At 50.3% G+C, this 12639-nt stretch overlaps 2 protein-coding genes across 4 annotated transcripts in view; one reads left to right on the top strand and one right to left on the bottom strand.

Moving 5' to 3' along the window:
• Positions 1 to 2897: 2897 nt before the first annotated feature.
• Kdelr1 (KDEL endoplasmic reticulum protein retention receptor 1) lies at positions 2898 to 11274 on the bottom strand. Its single transcript, XM_038314264.1, has 5 exons — positions 10993 to 11274; positions 10245 to 10345; positions 9792 to 9950; positions 4465 to 4717; positions 2898 to 3647 (listed from the first exon to the last, which is right to left on the bottom strand). The coding sequence occupies exons 1-5, from the start codon at positions 11081 to 11083 to the stop codon at positions 3613 to 3615; spliced, it is 639 nt and encodes a 212-aa protein (XP_038170192.1). The 5' UTR covers positions 11084 to 11274; the 3' UTR covers positions 2898 to 3612.
• A 661-nt stretch (positions 11275 to 11935) lies between these two features.
• Grin2d (glutamate ionotropic receptor NMDA type subunit 2D) overlaps positions 11936 to 12639 on the top strand; it is a 39017-nt gene continuing 38313 nt past the window's right edge. For 2 of the 3 annotated variants that reach the window (XM_038313400.2, XM_038313398.2), the window contains exon 1: positions 11936 to 12040. The gene's annotated coding sequence lies outside the window, so the exon portion shown is untranslated. The remainder of the gene's footprint in view (positions 12041 to 12639) is intronic. The other variant, XM_038313399.2, reaches the window with a different exon arrangement.

Raw genomic sequence — 12639 nt, 5'->3', positions numbered from 1 at the left:
TCCTGTCCTCTGTCTGTTCCTCTCATCCCTTGAGTTGCAGGGGAAGGAGGGAGGTCCCCTGATAAAGGTTACATTTCTGTGCTACCAAGTACCAATCACACTGCTGACCGCAGGTCGGAAGTGTTGACAGGCAGGAAGCCCTGCCATGTCACCTGTACCCTGAGTCCACATTGGCCTTGAAGAGGAGGCACAAGGGCCTCATACTGCAGCTAAGGTTGGGGCTGAGAGAGAAAAAGACCTTCTCCCCTCAGCGCACCAGTGAAAGTGCAGCACTGACCCAGCAGCTCACGCTCTTCACCCACAGTGACAAGACCCTCAGCAGGCGAATTGAGTCCAGAGGCAGTCAGGGCACCGAGTCCATGATGAGATTTAGATCTGTGTCTTCAGATACATTACATATGGCCTGGGAAAGAGGCAAGTGTCTCTACTCTACACCTCCAGGGTCAACAAGCTACAGACCTGCTAGGAGAGATCAGGCAGGTGGCACCTTGTGCCAGAGTGTCAGCCTTTCCTCACCACCCAGCCATGGGGCTGAGGATGCAGACATTTGCTCAAAGCTACATTGAGAAAAGAAAAAAAAAAGCAATTTTAATATATTTCATTTAACTTAATATATTCAATGTGTTACTGTTTCAACGTATAGTCAATCTGAAAATTCAGTTTTTCTTCTTGGTAAGACATGGTTTGACTGTGTATCTCAGGCTGACCTGGAACTTACTCTTCCCCAGCCTCAATACTGGGATTCTAGGCAAGCCCACCCTTCCAGCACTAAATGCTCCCACTGCCTTTTACATTTGCTCTCACCATGAAACTCCACCCTATGCCTCCACTCACAGCACAGCTCACTTGGCATCGCCATGCCAGGTGCTGGGTGGGCAACCCACTGGCAGCACCACTTTTGAGCCTCGTGCTGGTTTCTCTGAAACAGCTTAAACATCTTTTTTGTTGTTATTTGGTTTGTTTTTCTATGTGAAATTGGTGGATAACAGACTTTTTCTTTAAAAGTGGGATGCTACAGCTGTAACTCAGTTGTTGCACTTGCTTAGCATGCACAGATCCCTGGGTTCGTTTAATCTCTAGCATCACAAAAACCAGATGTGAGAGTACAGCCATCTCTCAGGAGGGGGAGGCAGGAGGATCAGAAGTTCAAGGTCAACCTCAATACTGAGGGATTGAGGCCAGCCTAGGATACATCACTCACACACACACACAACCAAACCTGTACAAGGGCTGGGGCTGGCATGACCTGCAGAGCACTCATTTGTAAACTGAACAAAGATGCAAGTTACGAGGTGAAATTTAGACTCTGGCATGTCCTTTGAGGGCCCTCCTGTGTGTCGGGCACAAAAGTCACACAGCCTGATTCCCATGGAGAGGAAGAAAACAGCAGAGTGGCAGGAAGCACTCTGACCAGGGAGACAGGCCTTAGCCTTCTATGCTGTCATAAGCTGGAAGGTCTTCAGCGTGCCGTGCACTTTCTCTTAGACAATTGGTTCTCAACCCGTGTGCAAGGAGGCATCTCAGAGACAAGCGGTCAGGGCCCTGCCCACCCTGCGCTTGTGTTGTCAGGCTCTGGGCAACACTCTTCTCCCCAGAAGGCCCCACTAAAACACCAGGAACAAGCCCATCCTGTCATTTATAAAGTGTTCCTTCCTCGGGAGACTCAGGGCCAAATGAGAACATCCATGTGATATCAGGGTATAGGGAGCCCTCTGGAAAAGTTAGCCTCAGTCCCTGAAGCTTGTCCAAAGAACTAGAATTGGACACAACTAAAAACTGGGAAGTTCTCAAAGGATAAATAGGGAGTTTAACTGAACCAAGGGTCAAACTCCAGATGCTGACTGGGGGCAGAGCTCAATGAAGGAGCACTTGCCTGGGAGGCATAACAGCCCTGACTGTTCTGGAACTTGCTTTACAGACCAGGCTGGCCTTGAACTCACAGAGATCCGCCTGTGCCTGCTTCCCGAGTACTGGGATTAAAGGCGTGCGCTACCACACCCTGCTTTCATTTGCCTTTTAATTCTTAAAAACACATACAATGTCAGCCCAGTAATAAAATGGTGACAGTCCATAACTAACTTCTAGCTATGTGGAAAAATGCAGGCATCTCATCTCCTCAGCTCCAGCCATCTGCTGCCCTCTAAAATGAGGGCCGCTGCCGGGTGGTGGTGGCGCACGCCTTTAATCCCAGCACTCGGGAGGCAGAGGCAGGCGGATCTCTGTGAGTTCGAGACCAGCCTGGTCTACAAGAGCTAGTTCCAGGACAGGCTCCAAAGCCACAGAGAAACCCTGTCTCGAAAAACCAAAAAAAATAAATAAATAAATAAATAAAATAAATAAATAAAATAAAATAAAATAAAAATGAGGGCCGCCACTGCTGAACCCACCGACTTCTTTTAAAGAGGCTAGAAATGAAGACCAGGATGTAAAGATCTGGTTTTTAAAAGCTTTTTTTTTTCTTTCATTTTTATAAAACAGTATCAAAATGTCATGGTTGGGGGACGGCTGGAGAGATGGCCCAGCAGTTAAGAGCCCTGGCTACTCTTACAGAGGACCTGATTTCAATTCATAGCACCCACATGTGACTCGCAACTGTCTTAACTTCAGTTGCAGAGGACCTGATGCCCTCTTCTGGCCTCTGCAGATACCAGACACACAAATATTACACAGATTCATGCAGGTAACACTCATACACATAAACCATGCTTTAAACGCCAATTGAGAAAAGGATGAGGGCTGTCCCGTCACGTGTAGGCCGTGCATGCTCTTCAAGGTCCTCTGTGGTAATCATCTTTCTGCGCCTTCAAGATCTCTGACCATCTCCAGACGGTCCATGTGCAAAAGTAGAAGCCAGGGCCCAGCACAAACCAAAGCGAGCAAGGAACAGCAGAGAGAAGGACAGTTTTCCTCAGTTTATTTCAAGAGAACAAAGAATCAGCCATCAAATTCTGTACAAAAACATGGTGTTAGAGTGTGGTGACCAACAGGCCAGCTAGCCTCCTTCCCTTGCCTAAGTCCAAAGCTTCCTCTAATTTAACAAAAACAGGACCCAACCCCATACCCCCACACACAAAAAGCTAACAAATTCTGGAAAAAATTATGAAAAAATAGGGAGACCCTCCTTAACTTTCTTCCTTCTTATTACCAATCCAGGGACTTGTGGGGAGGATCGTGGTCACAGCCAAGGTGGGCAGGCAGGCATTGGCAGGTGTAGTGTTTGGCAACCATGGGGCTGGGGAAGGATCTTGGAGGGAGACAAGTGGCTTAGAGAAGGAAGTAGACCTCCACTGGTCCTGGTCCAGAGAACACTCAAAACAGTTTATAAAAAATCAGGGCCAGGGTATAAGAGAAAAAAGTCATCAGAATCAAAAACTAAGTAGTGGAAAGATTTGTTTTTTGTTTTTCTTCTCTAAAAGGCAAAAGGCTACAAACAGCTCAGGTCCTGAGCTCCCCAGGATAGGGATCTTTCACTGACCCCAAAACCCAGCTGGAGGGGTGGGGAGCCAGGAGAGGTGAGTGCTTTAAAAAGCCAACTCTGGATGAGAAGGCCTTGATCTTGAGCAGCCTTCTCTGCCTCCTGCCCTGCCTCGGTGAAGGCTGGTGAGGCCAGGGCTATGCCGGTAAGCTCAGCTTCTTCCCCTTTAGGACTGTGGAGAAAGAGACAAGGTGAGCCTTCCACCCCACAGAGGGGCAACCTCCCACCCTGAGCAAGGTCCGCTAGTGAGCTGTGCAAGGAGAGGGAACCCCCAGGGGGTAGAACCAAGGGCTGAGCAGAGGGGCCAAGAGCAGGCTTTGTTTTCAGTAATGCTGACTATACACATGGATCAGACAGCCTAGCAAGGTTGACAGGCAGGACTACCCCATCCAACCTTCCAAGCCTTAATTCTAGGGCCTGGCAACAACCTGATATCCAGGCTCTTGTCTCTACTGCCCCAGACTGTGCTTTTGTGATGCCTAGGCTGGCCTCAAACTCGACACGATCCTGCCTTAGTCTCCACAGCCGGGATTACAGGCCTGCTCTTACTGCCTCTTCCCTTTACATGTGGATTCCTGGTCTTCAGGTGCCTTCATGCACTCAGTGTTCCTCTAGTCACTAGTCTCCCTTTATGGCCACCTCCCTCAGGAGAGTCCAAGGGAGGAGAGCACCTCGACTACTCCTGCCTCCATGGCTGAGCCATGGACATGGCCGACACTCAGCAAGTTCGTACAATGAGAATGAATTTCACCCTCAGAGTCCCTGCTTTGCTGATCTCCACTTGTAGAAATACAGCCTGAGAGTCAAAACTCGAGCCCTGGGGAGGCAGGGTCTGAAATCTAAATAAGGGATGGTAGGCCTGGAACCCCAGAGCTAGGAAAGGAAGCCCCATCCCCCAGGTGATATTTGGCTACAGAATGACCCTGGGCCCAGGGAATACAGGACTGGGGACAGAGCAGGCCTCTCAGCCAGCCCAGTATCCTGGTTACCTTTGGTGATGTAGAGGTAGAAGAAATCGCAGTAGAGGACTGTCTGGACCAGGCCAGCAACAATGGCGATAAGGTCAAAAAAGCCCTCGAAGTGGTAGCGCCAGATCCAGTTGAAGAGATAGAGTGTGCGGTAGACGCCCAGCGCAAACAGGTAGTGGCTGGTGATGGTCTCCGCCTCACCCGTCTTGCTCACCATGAACAACTGCGGCAGGATGGCCACTGACTCCAGGTAGATGGAGAAGGTCCAGAGGATCTGCAGAGGCCAGGGCGGGCAGGGTGAGACAGCTGCTCAGCAGTGTCATGGGGGAGCTCTCTGACCCGACCTAACACTAAGATGAGCCCACCATTCTGTTCTCATCGTGTGCCCTAATGCCCCCTTATACCGAGAGGAACTGAAGCCTGAGAGGGAAGACCCCTCCCATGACCACAGAGCTCGAGCAGCAGAGCTGGGGACCTGACTTGTCATCCTCATCTCCCGAGAGCAAAGGGCACCCAACTCTAAACCACCTCTGACCTCCACCTCTGCAATGGAGACCATTCCTGCTCTCCTAAGGATACCACTGAATATCCACCCCTAACCCCATCTCTGCAATGGAAACTGTTCCTGCTCTCCTAAGGATACCACTGAATATCTACCCCTAACCCCATCTCTGCAATGGAGACTGTTCCTGCTTCCCTAAGGATACCACTGAATATCTATCCCTAACCCCCATTTCGGCAATGGAGACCATTTCTGCTCTCCTAAGGATACCACTGAATATCCAACCCAACCCCATCTCGGCAATGGAGACTGTTCCTGCTGTCCTAAGGATGCCATTAAGTATGTGACCTTCAAAGACCTAAGTCCCACTACATTGCTCTCTAGCTTAAAATCCTTTGGTGGCTTGTTACTGGTCAGAATAAAATTTAGACTCCTGACCTTATCCCTCAAGGTCCTCCCTTTTGCCGAGGCCTCCCAACCTCAGCAGGCACTTCCTGAAAAAGGTCTACACTGGCCACTCTTCATTGTCTTTGGGATTGTTTATTTATTTTTATTTGTTTTACTTAAAATTTTTTAAAAAATGGGCTGGAGAGATGGCTCAGTGGTTAAGAGCATTGCCTGCTCTTCCAAAGGTCCTGAGTTCAATTCCCGGCAACCACATGGTGGCTCACAACCATCTGTAATGAGGTCTGGTGCCCTCTTCTGGCCTGCAGACATACACACAGACAGAATATTGTATATATAATAAATAAATAAATATTAAAAAAAATTATGGGGCTGGAACAATGGCTGAGCAGTTAAGAGTACTGGCTGTGTACCCAGAATGCCTGGGTTTGATGGCACATGGCAGCTCACAACTGTAACCCCAGGCTCAGGAGATGTAACACCTCCTGTTGGGGACTCCATGCTCATTAGTGACACTTGATGTGGGATTCCCCTCTGTGCGCTGTGAATACCATTGGCTAATAAATAAACTGCTTTGAGCCTATAGCAGAGCAGGACAGAACAGAGCTAGGCAGGGAAAACTAAACTGAATGCTGGGAGAAAGAAGATGGAGCCAGGGAGAAGCCATGGAGCTGTTGCCAGAGACAGACATGCTGAAACTTCGCCAGTAAGCCACAGCCATGTGGCTATACACAGATTAATGAAGATGGGTTAGTTTAGGATATAAGAGTTAGCCAGAAATATGCTTAAGCTATTGGCCAAACAGTGTTGCAAATAATATAGCTTCTGTGTGGTTATTTCGGGAGTCTGGGCAGCTGGGAACACAAGCAGACTCCTACTACAGACACTGCCTGTGACACATCCTGTCATAGCTCCTCTCTGTGCATCCCCAACACCAGCACAGCTCCTGAACAAGGAGGCAATTGTCAACTGGAGTGTGCAGCTACAAAGGGCAGCCATGTGAACAACACAGGCCACCCTTAAGGGAGGAGGATGCACAGCCACCTTATGACCAGGTCATCACAGCTGTCTGAAAGTCCCACCTGGGACCATCAGCCACATACTGAAACCTCCCCTCAGAGAACAAAGCCAAGTGGCAGCTGGGGCTTCTCCACAACTGTTTGGTTTGTAAGAAGGAAGTGAGAAATACCAGCACATGCCCATAAAAACCCAGGAACCTCTCTTACACCATGGGGCATTAACTGGCTTCAGCCTTAATATTTCAAGGTGAGTTCTGCTATTATCCTCATTTGAACAAACTGAGGGCCCAAAGAACCCCACTCCCGGGCAGGTGTGCTCCAGCCCCTCTCCTTGACAACCCAGAATCCTCCAGGTAGCCCATTTGGCTGATGCACACTGAGTTCTTCCTGGGGTAGCCCTAGGGGAACTCAAGTACAGCACACAAATGCAGGCCTATTGCAGTTTATCTGTTCTGTGACATCTGAATTAGTTTATATTTAGTTATATTTATGTGTTAGTGTTTTTGTTATTCTCTCTCTCTCTCTCTCTCTCTCTCTCTCTCTCTCTGTGTGTGTGTGTGTGTGTGTGTGTGTGTGTGTGTGTAAGATGAGGGAAAGGGAGAGAGACTCATGTAGGCCAGGCTGGCTGTCCTTGAACCAAGATCACCTGCCTCAGCTTCCAGAATGTTGGGAGTAAAAGCATGAAACACCATGCCCAGCTAAGTTTTTTAACATTTATGTGTATGACTATTTTGCCCACAGGTAAGTATGTGCACTATGTCCATGCGTGGTTCCCACAGAGGTCAGAAAAGGGTATTAGGTCCCCTGGAACTTGAGTTAGAGGATTGGGATCAAACATGTATGTATATTTAGAAACTGAACGACATTCTTCTGAAAATGCTCCTAACACTGGCCATCTCTCTCTAGCCCCCTGAATTTCTTTTTAAGATTTGTTTTTATTTTTATTTATATGTATGTCTGCATGTCTATATAAGTGAATGTCACAATACACTGGGTGCCTGTGGAGGCCAGAAAAAAGCATAGGACCCTGGAGCTAAATTTATAGGCAAGTGTGAGCTGTATGGTATGGATCAGGTCCTGGGAGCCAAATTCTGCAAGCTCAGGGAGTGCTCTAACTGCTGAGCTATCTCCAGCCCTAAGAGCTGAACTTTATTTTGTTTTTTATTTTTATTATTTATTCATTCATTCATTCTTTCATTCATTCACTCATTCATTTTTGAGGCAGAGTCTCACTATGTATTCTTAGTTGGCCTGGAACTCAGTATGTAGACCAGGTTGGATTCACACTCACTGAGATCAACCTGCTTCTGCCTCCTGAGTACTGGAATTAAAGACATATAACATGAACCCAGCCAGAGAGCTGGAATTTTTTTAAAAAGTATTTTCAGGCTAGGTGTGGTGGTACAGGCTTGTAATCCCAGCACTTGGGAGGCTGAAGCAAGAGTATTTTTTCAACTTATGGCTATTCTGGCCTACACAGCAAAATCTTGTCTCAAAAAGTTATTTTTCAGCGGAGCAGTAGTGGTGCACATTTTTAATCCCACCACTCAGGTGGCAGAGGCAGGCAGATCTCTGTGAGTTCAAGGCCAGCCTGGTCAACATAATGAGTTCCATGACAGTCAAGGCTATATAAGGAAACTCTGTCTCAAAAAAAAAAGTCATTTTTCATTCTCTGGGTGAAACATAACTTTTAGAACATACTACTGACTAGCACAGACTCAGAAAACAATCACCCCTATGCCTACCCACCTCAGTCAGTCTCCCTGCCTGCACAATGAGTCCAGTAACCCCAGCTTGACTGTGGCAGAGAACACATCGACATTCAGGTAATGCCCAGTCAGAGGCTGGAGCCCAGTCCCAGGCTCTCCCAGCCCAACAGGCACCCTCCCTGTGGGTGAGAGTTGGCTTTAGCCTGCACAGTACTTTTAGAAACGCAGTTTGCAAAGTGGCAATAACACAGCCAATGAGGTTTATCCAAGGTTCAGTTATTGCTAATGGAAAACTTTGTCAACTGGGTGCACACCTTTAATCCCAGCACGCAAACTTGGGAGGCAGAGGTAGGCAGATCTCTGTGAGTTCGAGGCCAGCCTGGTCTACAAGAGCTAATTCCAGGACAGCTAGGGCTGTTACACAGAGAAACCCTGTCTAGAAAACAAACAAACAAACAAACAAAAAACCAAAAGGGGGAAAGAAAAGACTTTTCCCAGTACTCCACCATGACAGACTGAAATATAGTTAGTTGGCATTGGTAATTTTAAAAGAAAGAAGAAATATATTTTGAATATGTGGCTAAAACTCTGAAGTTCATAACTTTTCTGAGTACCAAACTGCAGCTTCTGTTGAAAACCTCAGCATAACTGACACCCAGGCCGGCTGCCTGGGAGACAGGTGCGCTGCAGAGAGAGTGCTCCAGTTGATGGTGCCCTCCGAAAAGTCCTCTGAGCAGCATAATATACAGACCCAACCAAAGGGTAAAAATCAAAACAGTCAACACCTCAAGGCAGAAGGTGTCACATACATGGCACCGGCCAGTCCTTCCCATCTCACGCCAGACATCACTCTACATTAACCTCCGTACAGCTAAGAGGGCCCGGGAGCTCTGAGGGCACAGGCCCAGGCTCTATCCTGCACCCCAGGAAAGGATGCTGAGAAGTAGGGATTGACTTCTTCATTTTGTCCTCTTGGTTGTGTGTCCTTTTAGCTATTAGCATCTAATGGCTGAGCCATCTCTGCAGCCCCCAATTTTCCATTTTACAACAAACACAGGCATACATTTGCCCCCAGTCCCACCAGTGTCCAGTTAAAGACAAGCTTCCAATTCCTGTCTCTCAACTCCAGAGCCTCTTCGTCTTCATATAACCAATTTGAACTCAGTAACTCTCACATAACCCTTTTCACAGTGGGAAAACTGAGGCATAGAAGGACAAGTCACAGGTTGAATTCATTATAGTAGAAACGAGCTCCCAGTCAGGAGATGTAGCATAGCCCTATAATCCAGGCACTGAAGCAAGAGGACTGTGTTCCGGGCCAGCCTTTGAGCCACAGTAAGCCGCTATCTCAAAAGCCCAATGACTGGGATTGTGGTTCAAGGGCAATGCACTGGCCTCGCATGCATGCACAAGGCCCCAGATCTGGGATTCAAGCCCAAGGAGCTTCACTCTAGAGTCCTGCTCCCCATCCCTACTGAACTGGGTATCCTGGGGCGTTCAGACGACGGAAGGATCAGTTTCCTCATCTAACAATGGGGTACCACTCTATATGAACTTAGCCTGCCACTGTATGCTAACCGCACAGAGCAGCACACAGCATTACCTGCCTCTGAACCTAGGCTGAGCGTGGGGCTCCTGCAGAGGGAAACAGCTGAGAGGGTCTGCTGTCAGCTGCCACTCCACCCGACCACTACGGTCCCGGCTGAAACCTACCTCCAGAGGGGTGAAGTCATGGTTGACCAGGAATGCCAGAATGGCCGTGGGAACAACGAGGAACTCCACCCGGAAAGTGTCGTGGTTGCCGTCATAAGTAGCTTTGAACTTGCTATAGATCATCCACACCGTGGTAAAGGAACAAGCTATGTAGACCACCTGATGAGAGCGGGTGACAGGGCAGCTCACTAGTGGGGCCTCCATCCAGTTCCCAGCCTACCTCCCTCAAACCAGATGTCCAGACCCCACCCAGCTCGCTTCCTTCATGCCCAAATGTCTAGACATCAGTCTTCCATACTTAGACCCAAGAGTAGATAATGAGTCCCTCCTCCCTCAGACCCAGATGTCCAGACCTCCTCCCTCAGGCCAGAGCTCCAGGCCCAAGCCTCTTTGCTGCCCCCTCCCTGACCCCTGGCCTGGACCCCTGACACGGGGCGCTGGCTGCAGGTCTACCTTCATGCAAGTGTTGTAGAGTGAAATGTAGTTGGTGAACAGGTCCAGGTATCGGGCAGTAAACACCACAGCAAACAGGACCTGGCTCTTCCCTGAAATGCCTGGTTGAAACAAGGGGAACAAGAGAACAAGGGGAGGGTGCGGGGAGCTGAGGGGGACTACTTGGACAATAAACTGAAGTGCAGGGCCTGGGCCGACCGGCCCGGAGCTGTCGCTCCCTAAAGGCCTTGAAGCCTGAGCACGGCCCTTTCCCACCATCTACAGCCAGGGGGCAGACGGCCCCAATAATACTACAGACCGAGGCTCCGTCCCAGGCTAGGCCTCGCTGGAACCCTTGTCTCCTTCAGGGTCCCCTGATAGTCTGGACCTACGTTGGGACCTAGGGAGAGCCCTGCCTGACTTCAACCTCTCAGCCAGTCACCTTCCTCCCGCTCCCTTCCTGGCCTTTACAGTCCACGTCACCAACTCCCAGCCACCTCCCCGCCTGCCATGGCTCCTGGTTCCCAGCCCCGGAACACCCATAGCTGTCCCAAAGGGTGCTGAAGGTTGAGCTGAGCACCCGAAACCACCACCACTAAACTCTGTGCACCCCTTAGTCTAGGGAAAGAAGCTGACCCCCTAGTGACCCTAGATCTAGAAGAATACCCAGCAGGCAGTCCAGGAGGACTCTGTCCTGCCGAGCTTCTGCCTTCCCGGTGCCCCAGGGCGGCCCGCTCCCGCCCCCTCTCCGCGGGGCGGGGGCTCTCACCCGCACACGATCGGGACTTCCAGATTTTGAGCAGTAACAAGATGATGGCTAGGAGATGGGAGAGGTCTCCCAGGAATCGGAAGAGGTTCATGACTGGGGAGCTCGGGCAGGACTGAGCTGGGGGAAGGTTGGCCGACCGGGCTGCCCCGGAGCTGCGGTGCTGCTGGGCTGAGGGCGGGAGAGGAGCCCTTCGGTAGCTCAGCTCCGGGGAGGGGGCTCTGGGAGGTGAGCCGAGGCCGGAGCTGGTGGCGGAGCTGGCAGGGAGAAAAGGGAGGAGGGCCAAGGGTGGAAAGGGAGGAGTCTGGGCTGGAGCTCCACCCCGAGGGCGGGTTGGCTCTCTGGCGCCCCCTGTCGCACGCCACCTGCCTTGCAGAGTCGTGCCTAATAAACTGTCCTCTGCCTTCTACTAATCTAGAATCCCACACTCCCCGCCCTTAGCAGCGCTTGAGTTCTGAACGCTAAAGATCCTGGAGCTGCCAAGGGTGATGGTGCAACCAGAAATCTTAGCACTGGGAAGATGAAGCAGAGCGATCCACAGTTACAGGCCCAGGGCTCTATAATGACAATCCATTCCCCCACAAATTATTAATACTAATACTACTAATAGTAACGACAACAACAACAACATAAATCCTGGAGATTAAGAGGGTAGACTTCTGGCTTTCTTGGTGTTCTCTAGGTCCAATTCAGTGAGAAGAGCCAGGCCCTCCTGCCACACCCAGCCTACTGCCTCTACAATCCCTTTCTTGGCAATCCCTGTATCACTCAACACCCTAACCTACAGCCACAATCCCGCTCTCCTCCAAGACTCAAACGGCGGGCCGGCTCGTTCAGAAGCAGTCCTCATTACCCATGTCCTCCCATATCTTAGGACACAAAAAACAGGAAGTCTGATAAGATAGTTACAGGCCTTGGTCCCAGCCTCCACACATCCTCTTCCCCCACCCCCAGCGACCATCCTCAGGGGTCCAGGAGTGCTGAGGCACACTCCTTCCAGTATAACTGAACCTAAGGACTGCCCTCCCAGAGGCAAGATGGAAGCTCAAAGGTAGGACTATGAGGATGGCTGTGTCTGTGGCAGAGCAGGACTGAGCTCTCGAGGCTGTGAGAGACCATCTGGTCCCTTGGCGAAGGACTTGCTCAGAATCTGGACCCTAGCACGAGGGAGAAGGGCGAGGGCCCGGACCTGCCATCTGAGGAAAGAGGGCTGGTATCTAGAATCCTAGTTCTGAAAGAAAGGGCCAGGCATTGGACCCCCCCCCCAAGTTTGATAGAGGAGAGCCAAGGGTTGAAATTCTGGGAGGGTCTGGACCCCTGGGTCCGAGGGAGAATCGCTAGGATTTAAATCCCTGGGTCACAGGAAAGAGTGCTGGGGTCGGAGAGAGAGCCGGACATCTAGGTCTAAGGAAGGAAGGAACTGGGGATCCAGTGCCATAGGAAGAGGGCTGTAGGCTGAGGTGGGGGGACTGGAATCCAACCCCAGTTAGGGGCGGGGAGGCGGGGAGACTAGGCTCTGGTCTGCTGGGTCTAAGGGAGGTGAGCTAGCATTTGGACATCTGATTCCAAGGGATAAGGGACTTGGGAGCCTAGACTACTGGCTCCATGACAGACATCCAGCTTTCATCTTGCCTCTGGGGCCATAGAACT

The sequence above is a fragment of the Arvicola amphibius genome, chromosome 12 (genome assembly GCF_903992535.2).
Source record: "Arvicola amphibius chromosome 12, mArvAmp1.2, whole genome shotgun sequence".
Classification (NCBI taxonomy): Eukaryota; Metazoa; Chordata; class Mammalia; order Rodentia; family Cricetidae; genus Arvicola; species Arvicola amphibius.
The sequence above is the reverse complement of the archived record's forward strand: the minus strand, read 5'-3'. Positions and strand labels throughout refer to the sequence as shown.

What these genes read in the sequence shown, in the direction of transcription:
- Kdelr1 (XM_038314264.1), bottom strand. Translation starts at nt 11,083, where the DNA reads ATGAACCTCTTCCGATTCCTGGGAGACCTCTCCCATCTCCTAGCCATC. An exon ending in ATGACTTCACCCCTCTGGAG is followed by an intron (nt 4,718 to 9,791) that starts GTAGGTTTCAGC and finishes TGGCCTCTGCAG; the next exon opens with ATCCTCTGGACCTTCTCCAT. An exon ending in CTACCTCTACATCACCAAAG is followed by an intron (nt 3,648 to 4,464) that starts GTAACCAGGATA and finishes CTTTCTCCACAG; the next exon opens with TCCTAAAGGGGAAGAAGCTG.